This window comes from Buceros rhinoceros, unplaced genomic scaffold (genome assembly GCF_000710305.1).
Source record: "Buceros rhinoceros silvestris isolate BGI_N320 unplaced genomic scaffold, ASM71030v1 scaffold20967, whole genome shotgun sequence".
Lineage (NCBI taxonomy): Eukaryota > Metazoa > Chordata > Aves > Bucerotiformes > Bucerotidae > Buceros > Buceros rhinoceros.
The window spans coordinates 878-10084 of record NW_010424240.1 but is presented as its reverse complement, the minus strand read 5'-3'; the positions used below and the strand labels follow the sequence as shown (position 1 = coordinate 10084).

Here is a 9207-nt window from a genome sequence, read left to right as displayed (position 1 = left end):
GGCTGAGGGGATATCTTATTGCTCTGTACAACTGCCTGACAGGAGGTTGTAGAGAGGTTGGGGTTGGTCTCTTCTCCCATGTGACAAGTGAGAGGATGAGAGGCAGCTGTGGGGAGCTGCTGGCCCCCAACCCCTTCGTCTCAGCATTGCAGAGGGAAGGCAGGGGGCTGGTGGGCCCATCTTCCCACTCCACAAATCCCACTTTGGGCATCGCTCCAGGAGCTTGTCTCTGCTCTGCCCACAGGAGAGCAACACTGTGCTGCTGGAGCCACAAAGAACAGGAAGGAAGATTTATGCCGCTGCTTGAATGAGCTGTTTCCACCAGAATAAAATAAATAGAGGTGAGTTCAAGGCATCAAACCAGAAAGGAACATGAAGGAGGTCTTCCCAAAGGTGCATTTGGAGCCAAATTAAACCACATTTCCAGGTAAGAAACAGCATCCGCAGGCAGCTGAACTATGAAGACCACAACTTTCGGGAGGCACAAAACAAGTATAAAGAGTCCTTAGACTTGAAAGAACCTATAGATTCATTGCTCCCTCTGCCTGGTTGCCCAGGAAGCACACATTCAAGATTTTGCCACTATATAGGCACTAGGGAAAAAAAAAAAACATCTACTTGGGGATGTGAAAAAGAAGAAAAAGACAAAAAAAGAGCCTCCTGCCGGGTGGTCCTGGGGGAGCTGGGCCCTGCAGCTCCCACCCTGCCAGGAGCTGAACCACCTCGTCCAAGGGCGACCACTAGGCAGGCAGCACGGGAGAGAAGCAGCCGTGTCCCTCCACGGTGCAGGAGGCTTGTTGGTGTTACGGTGCGCTGGGCATAGAGATGTCACTTGTGATTTAATGGGTGCATCAGCACTGGCTCCCGGGGAGCAGCCTGTGCTGAGGGTCGTTGCTCAGTGACTCAGATATTGGCTCCTGTCTACCGGGTACGACTCTTTTGTCCATCTTCCTCCCCTTGTGCCTAAGCTGGGGGAACCGGGAGTGCACAGAGTGGCCAAGAGGACCAGAGTCCCCATGCAGATGTCCCCACAAACCCAAAAGTGGGGGTCCCCCAGGCCGATTCCTCCCAGCCCCACTCACCTTTTGTCGTTTCGCTCTCCCGGACCAGGAAGGTCCCTCGGGGGTTTTCAGGGTTGAGCAGCAGCCGCTCGGACTCCCGGCGAGTGATCTTCCCAAAGTACCACCTGCAAGAGGAAGGCAGCGGCTCAGCACCCAGCACTCACCCATCCCCTCCACTCCCTGTCCAAGCAGCAGGCTCAGCCCTGGCCCACCCCGCTGCAGATTTCAGAGACCATGGGCTGCATCCCCAGGCTCAGGCACCTCGGGGTGCACCGTGTCCCCATACAGCCTGTGGTGGGCATCGCCAAGGAGCAACCCTGCGCCAAACACCTTAGCTCCAGAATCCTTCCAAAATGAGGGTACTGGGGACCCCTGAAGCCCCTGAGCTCTGGCTGGGGATGGGCTGTGGGGACATGGCTGGCACCTCCTGCTCTGGGACTTAGGGCCAGCGTTGCCCCTGCCTGCTCTCCCCATGTGAAGGTTGCCTCTGTGCTCAGCCTGATCCACGCGGGTGAAGCTGGCAGCATCCTCAGACACGGACACGTGTCCACGCAGAAGAGTGAAAACCAGACCCAAAGCATCAGGTCCACCACGGCCACCGCTATGCCACCACTCACCCCACCACCGCGCAAGCACGCTGCACCTCCATGCTTAAAGACAGGCTGGAAAAAGTTTAAGGGGTTTGCAAATTCGAAGGAAAACCCCAGAGGCTTCTCAGGCTCTGCCCGGGAGAGGGGCAGGGGGAGGGAGGAGCGCTCAGGGTGCGTTTGCTATCGCTGGTCTTTAAACTGTCTAAAAGATGGCAATTACTCTTCAGCCTGGATGGAGTCTGAGGGCGCGACATAGTTACTGGGGATGTAGCCCGTCTGTCCTGTAGTGAGGGAATGAGCCAGCCACCAGTCACCTTCCCTGCAAGAGAACCAAAACACATTCAGTGTGAAGGCAGGAGCCCAGGCCGGCCCCTCTCCCACCCGCAGGCACGGGGGTCAACGGGTGCAGGGGGGTGAGCAAGCGCAGAGTCCCTCCAGGAAGAGGTACAGCCCCCCCAGCCCCCAGACGGACCCCGGCCAGGAGGGCTCCTGCTGCCAGCCCCTGCCCGTGGCTCCAGTTGGGCAGGTTCTCAGTACTGGGACCACCCAGTCTCTTATGGGTTGCTTTAAACTTATATCAGGCAGGGCAGCCAGCGAGGCAAAATACCTTCAGAGCCACCTGAATGCGAACAGGGTCTGGCTGGAGGTTGAGGGGCATTGGGGATCCAAGGCAGTGGGAGCTGCAGGCGAGGGGGTGGGAAAGGAAATAGGAAAAGCATCAGAATGATGGTGGAATTAAAAAGAGCAGCAGGAAAACCCAAGAGACAATGTTTGTTAAACACAGGCTGCAGAAAAGCAACAGGACAAGGCTGAGATTTGGTGTGTGGGGGGGTGTGAGACCTGCCCTGCAGGGATGCCCAGTTGGATGCAGTGGGTTCTGCCAGCTCGGGCACATCACCTGCAGCCCCAGGACTGGCACCCCGCACAGCCGCAGCCCTGGACCACCAGCTTCCCTGCAGCCACAGCCAGGGCTGCTCCTGCACAACGCTCACACAGAGCTATGCACACCCGTGGTGCTGGTCCCACAGGCCCCAGCATGGCTCTGCCCTGTGGGAACCCCCATCCTGTCCCCAAAAACCTGGGGCTGACCCACTGTCTCTCCTGCCATGGGCATGGTGGCCCCAAGCCTCCTCAGGAGCTGGCAGAGCATGGGAGCCTTCTCCCTGCAGGGAGGCTCCTGCAGGGGACAGGGCAGGAAAGGACGATAAATAGAGAAGAACAAGGGGACAGCGGGAGGCGGCTTCCCCTTCCCCGCAGCCAGCGTGGCTTGTTCCCACCACCTGCATCTTCTCGCCCATCAAAGACAGAGTAACCTAATTTACCCTGACTGTGAGGGAGACGAACCTACGGCGAACTGCGGATCCGTGGGAACAGCACTGCCAGGGTGAAAGGACTTGGCAGGACAACCTCCACAAACATGGTACAGGAAAACCTTAATAACCTCAATCACCACTGCAAGACCCATCCAACCACATCCAGACCCATCCAACCACATCCAGACCCATCCCTGACTCCTGCAGACGTGTAAACCTCTAGCCTTGCTCCAGACACACCAGCAGCTTGTGACTTTTGCTTATTCCAGCTAAACCAGTGACGCCTTGAAACGGTCAGGAGAAGCCCAGAAGAAAGCAGGGACCCTGCAGGCGTCATCTCCCACCCAGAGAGCTGGGTTCTGCTGCTCACTTGGAACTCGCCCTCAGCCTCGCAGCAGCCCTGGCTGATATTTTTAACTTCTCCTGGTCCTGGTGTGTCCTGACACAGGTAGCGTGAGCTTCCCAGCTGGAGTTGCTGCCCCAGTCACCTTTACTGGGGTGGCTTCAAAGGGGACAGGAGGCTGGTTGGGCTCCTTTCCCACAGGACCGGAGGAAACATCTGCTTGAGACATGTCCAGCTTTTGACTTGTGGCTTTATTCCAGCCTGGGCTGCAAGGCTGCAAGCAGGGAATTCAGCAAAAACAAACTATTCCAAAAATGTCTCAGCAGGGAAAAAAATAATAATCATCATCACCATCAAAACAAAGCATTTCAACAATTCCCTGCACAATCTTACCCAAAATACCCCACCACATCCCTCCCTGCTGGCTGCCAGCTGCCTGGGAGAAGACCTCCCACTGGAAATGGTACCATGAGAGCCTTTCCACACTGGGGTGGATGGACTTGGCCCTCCTGGGAGGCCGAGGGTCACCACAGGCAGCTTGGGCTTTGCTGGGATGCAAGAGCAGGGAGGTGGGCAACGTGGAGGCTTCTACACCCACCCTGTGCGACCCCAGCCCCGTTAGAGCAGCAGAAACCTGCGACCACTGCAAAGCCACTGCTGGCCGCCCGTCCCCATGGCCATGGGCTCCCACTGTGCACAGGACCTGCCAGACCTTCCCGGGCTGGCCCCAAGCACCCTCCTCACAGCCCCAGGGAGCTGGGAGGAAGGGGACATGGCGTGCCTGCCTTTTGCTGTCCTCAGAGCACAGCAGCCTGAGCCGCTCCTGGACCATCTGAGCATCTCCGGGCATTCAGCGAGAAGAGAGAATTACCCTCCCAAACACTGTGCAGCTTTCTCCACCGCCTCTCTCCCCATGGACATCCCACCCAGGCAGCCACAGCAGACACCGGGAAGGTTGGCAGCCAGATCCTGCACCCTCCGCTGATGGGCTGCATTGCCAAAACAAGCCCTTTTGCTCCCAAGGGTGCTGCAGAGCTCATCACACCCCAACCCTTCACTCTGACTGACAAAAAGCAAAAGAGGAGAAAAATGTGTGAAAACCCCAGAAACTATATAAGGCATAAAGAAAAACCCCCTCACATATGGGCCAATTCTGTGCCCCCAATGGGCAGAGCTCACTTTGTAACAGCCCAAAACAGAACCCAAGCCTGGAGCTAGTACACTGCCAAGGCTCTGAAAGCAAGAAGCACCAAACCCCCCAAATTCAGGCTTTTCCTTCAGCACTGAAGCCCTGCACATCCTGGGCTTCATAGATCAGATGAATCACCATTAATAAACAGTGTTGGAATGAGGAGAACAAGGATCAAATTGGAAACGTGTTTGTACCACACTGCCTGACCACTGCAGGAGAAATATCACCCTGGGGATATTCCCTTGGCTTTCCACCCTTCCACTTTGCAAAGCTGTTTTGGGTGCCCAGGTTGGAAGGCAGCACTGGAGGGGCCAGAGGGAGCTGCAGACCCCAAGGACCCCACAGCAGCCCCACGGCTGGGGACAGCGGCTCTGCCAGCCAGGCTCTGGAACGTGTATGCCATGTGTCAGGACAGACCACACGTGGGTTTAATACAGGATCATGTTTAGGAGCATCTTCCAGCTGGCCACAGCACCCAGCTCTACGCGGCAGGCGATGGGGCTGCTGCTGTGACCAGGAGAAGAGCAAACAAGCCAGGGCCAGACCCCTCAGGAAGTGCTCAGGTCCACTGAGCCACTCACAAAAAATAAAAATAACATTAAAACATGCAAAAATAAATGCAAAAAAGTCCAGGAGGGAGCAGAGAACCAGCTGAAAAGGGACTGCAGAGGGGTGCCAGGCGCAGCTGAGGAAAGCAGGGCAGGTTTAGAGCTCCTGGGTGCAGACACAGCTTTGGATGGAGCAGTTCTGCGGCAAGGGAAGGCACTCCCCGCTCTGCCCTGGTTGCTCAGGGAGGACAAACCCAACTGACCACAAAACCATTGGGCAAACACCTCCTCCAAGCCTCGCCCTACCACGGGCAGCAGGTTTGTGTCATTAAGATCGTTAACAGTAATAATGGCAATAATCCACAATACACACCTGACGTCCACTTTCCTCCTAAGCGACAGCACAGAGGAGAGAAGAAAAGAGTCAAGAGAGAAGATGAGATCAGAGACACGGCACAAGCACAGGGGAAAGCACCTGTGGACCTGAGGTGATGTGTCCAGGCAAACGAGAGGGAGCCAAGTGCTGATGGGGACAGTGACCAGCAGGCCACAGCCATGCGCTGGAGGGCAAGGACTGGCCAGCAAGCAGAGGAGGTGGCTTGGTGACAAGGCTGCAAGGCAACGGTGACCAGCAGCAGGGCCAGGAGGACAAGGGAGCAGCTGCCCAGCGCTGATGTCCTCAGTCGAGTCACCACATCCGCGTGGGTTTCGGCGCGTCCCTCTTTGAGCTCCCATGCCAGGGGAGAGCTGGCCCTGCCGGGGCTGGGCTCGGGGGCTCCACAGGAGGGATGAAGGTGGCAGCTACCCCTGTGGGCTTGGCTGAAGGGACAAGGACAGGGACACTCACGTGTTGTTGACAATTTGCAGGCGCTCTCCTTTCTTGAAGGACAAGTCCGTTTCGGTCCTGGACTCGTAGTCATAGAGGGCCACGAAGGTGGTGACGCCACCTGCGACAGAGACCACTTAGGACGGGCACAGTTGCCAGTGCTGCGGCAGCACGGTGCTGGGCAACTCTTGCTGGGACCCTCTCCTCCTACCAGCCAACAAGACACAGATCTGCCCTCCCTCCAGCTCAGGGCCCCTCCAAAGCAGAAGACCCCATCACCACAAGAAGAAACTGGAACCAAACCCCCAAAGACCTGACTGAGACCCTCCTCACCCTGCCGAGCCCCAGCCCACACTGACCAGCCAGCGCCCCGGCACGCTGCGGCGAGGTGACCGTATCAGAGGTGTTGAAGCCTCCGAAGAGCTTGGACTCGGCGGCCATGGTCCCGAAGGTGCGGCTAGGGGTGCGATGGGGATTGTCGGGAGCGGCCGCCTTGCTGGGGGTCTGCGAGGCCGGGTAGCCCCCATGGTGGGGGTTGTCGGTGGGCTCCAGGCTGCGCCGGCGCTGGCTGGGGTCTTTGGGTTTGCTCTTGCTGCTCCCCATGGTCCCGGGCTGCAGGAGACAGACACTCAGGCATGGGGCTTCATCATTATTATTATTATTACCATTACCATTATTAAGCTGCCTCCCAGGGCTTGCATGACAGACACCTGCCTCTAGGAAACGAAACAACCTCTGGAGCCAGTTCAAGCACCAGCAGCCGGGAAGTCTGGCCATCCTGCCCTTGCCCTGGGACAGCATTGTCCCTCATTAACGCCGAGCCACCTCCCGCCTCGCTGCAGCAGCCAGCGAGACGCCGGGAGCGGAGCTGCCAGGATGCACTTCGGGAGCAGAGGGAAGGACGCTCGAATGCTCGGCCGTGGGAGTGCGGCGTGAGACTGGAGTGATGCTGAGAGTGCAGCTGCTTTGGGGCCAGGCACCCGCCGGGGAATGTAGCTCAGCACCCCATACAGCCACGTTTCCTTCTACACGAGGGTTTCTACCAGGGCACGCACAGGAGAAGACAAGACCCAGACAAATACCCATGAGTCTGGATTACTCTGAAGGCAGAAATTTGGAGAGTCCATAACTGCATCACTCTGCTCGCTCAGGATGGGGACTTAAATGTTGAGAATGTTCCTGTGAAGCCCAAACATGCAAATGGGATAGATGTTTAAATCATGAGCAGTTTTGGGCAGACAGCGGCTCAGGACCAAGGGATCTCGGCTTTATATATAGTCATGCCTTCCTTTCCACTCAAGATTATGCTCTATAAATACCTTCAAGGTAATGATATAAATGAAGGAAGGGAATTATTTGCAGTCTCCAAAGATGGCAGGATACCCAACAGTATCCTGAAGCTATGGAAGGAAATATTTAGGCTAGATCACGCATGGCAGAAGGGAAAAGGGAGGTGGAGACAACCAGGGAGGAGAATATCACTGATAAGAACCAACAAGCAGGGAAGGAGCAGAGAACAGAGCCGCTGCCTGCAGCATGTGGACCTGGACCCCGTCACCCATGAGGCTTTGCCAAGGGCTCAACCGCACCCAGCAGACAGCTTTTCTAACCCGGCTTTTGAGAGAAGCTCGGTCTGAGGCCCCACAAGTGGGGCCAGAGCCAGCGGGCAACTCCAGCAGTCTGCACAGTCCCAGAATTGGTGGGGTAGGACTCCTAGCCCCTGCCGTGGGGAAGCTTGGGGGTGCCAGGCACAAGTTCTGCTCCCCTCCTCACGGCAAGAGCTTTGCCTGAAGATTGGGGCTTATTTTCCAAAAGACCCAGCTTCCATCTACGTTTTTCCAGCTCCTAAACAGCATCCTCTGTCCTGCTTCCACACAGGCTGGCTTCAGCTGCCACCGTGCTGGTGGGATCAGACCCTGCCAGTGTTTGGGAATCGGAATAAACTGATTTTTTTGGGCGGGGTATTGCTACAGCAGCCACTCTGGCAGGGAACAGAGCTGTCCTTCCTCCTACGCATGTGGGCGGTGAGGAGGACCGATGCCTCTATCTGCCACGGGACTCGGCCCACACATATCCGTGCCGGGCTTTGGGGGCCTTGCAGCAAAGGAAGGTCAAATATAAGCTTTGTGTTTGCAAATCGTCACCAGCGGCAATCCAGAGGCTGCTCCCGCAGCAGAGGGGAGGGACTCTGTCCCGTAAATTAATGCATGTTTAAAACCCTGCTGCAGAAGATGTTAAAGCAGAACTGTGGAGGAAAGCAGGACCGTAGAAATGACGAGCAAAAGCCCCCACTGCTAAGGAAAGCGAAGCTCCCCGTCCCGTCCAGCCCTTCGCTCACCTCTGCCTGGGGCTCTGGCACCCGCTGGCTCTCCCAGGATGGCAGCAGCAGCGTGGGCAGGAAAGCGGGGGCATGGCAGGGCTGTGACCACACGGCTTGTGACAGCCCACGCGACCATGAGCAAGGGGCACAGCCGCTCAGAGTTTCCCCAGGAAGCAGCACTTCCCCAGGCAGGAAAATAGCCCAGCTGGGCACAGATTTAGCAGCACTCTGGGGACACAAGTGTCCCCTGAGCACACCCCGTGGGGCGGCCAGCCTAGGTTGGCAACAGATTTATCAGCACACTGAGAAAAATCAGTGTAAAACTGTCAATATCCCTAGAGATTAGCCAGAAGCAGAGCCCAGAAAGGGGAGGCTGGATCCCCCACGCACCTCCCCAGTGTCCCCAAAGCTGGGGAGGTTCTCATCATCACAACCATTAGCCCACGGGCACACAACATGCATCTTCCAGGTGTGTCCCAGCCATGGACCAGGAGTTCACCCCTCCTTGTGCAGTGGTTTTGAGGAGGGAGAGCTCCCAACACACATCCCAAGCTCCCATCTTGTGCCTTGGTGCTGTCCCTCCTTGGCAAGGGCTTTGCCGGGTCTGCTCTGCTCACCAGGCTGTGCTGCTCTGACGGGGCCCAGTCCAGGTGTCAGGGTTTCGGCTGCAGGAGCCAAAGACGGGAGCAGAGGAAGAGGAGGAAGAACAAGCCCGTGATCCTCTGGGGAAGGGGCTGCAGCGTAGTGAGTCCCACTCCAAGCTCTCCTGTTGCAAACGCCTTTGCACCTAAACACCTGCACACACTCACTTCGATTTGGCTACTGCAAAATGCAGGCTGGCACCCCCAAAACGTGCCCAGAGGCACTGGCAGCCTCACAGCATCCCCACTCCAAGTCCCAGCTAAAGTGACCACACGGCTTTAGCTCTGTGGCTGCCCCGGGAGAGACCTCACCTGCCCTCAGGGAGGAGAAGGGGGCTTGAGAAATCCCCTGCACCCCACATCAACCCCTTAC

General features: G+C 57.1%; 1 protein-coding gene across 1 annotated transcript in view; it reads right to left on the bottom strand.

Annotated features, from left to right (window-relative positions):
• Positions 1 to 6476, bottom strand: part of SRC (SRC proto-oncogene, non-receptor tyrosine kinase) — a 10213-nt gene extending 3737 nt beyond the window's left edge. Inside the window, exons 1-4 of the mRNA XM_010140727.1 lie at positions 6233 to 6476; positions 5895 to 5994; positions 1872 to 1970; positions 1083 to 1186 (exon numbers count right to left, since the gene is read on the bottom strand). Of these exons, the coding sequence (XP_010139029.1) occupies positions 1083 to 1186; positions 1872 to 1970; positions 5895 to 5994; positions 6233 to 6476 (547 nt within the window). The remainder of the gene's footprint in view (positions 1 to 1082; positions 1187 to 1871; positions 1971 to 5894; positions 5995 to 6232) is intronic.
• Between the last annotated feature and the right edge of the window lie 2731 nt (positions 6477 to 9207).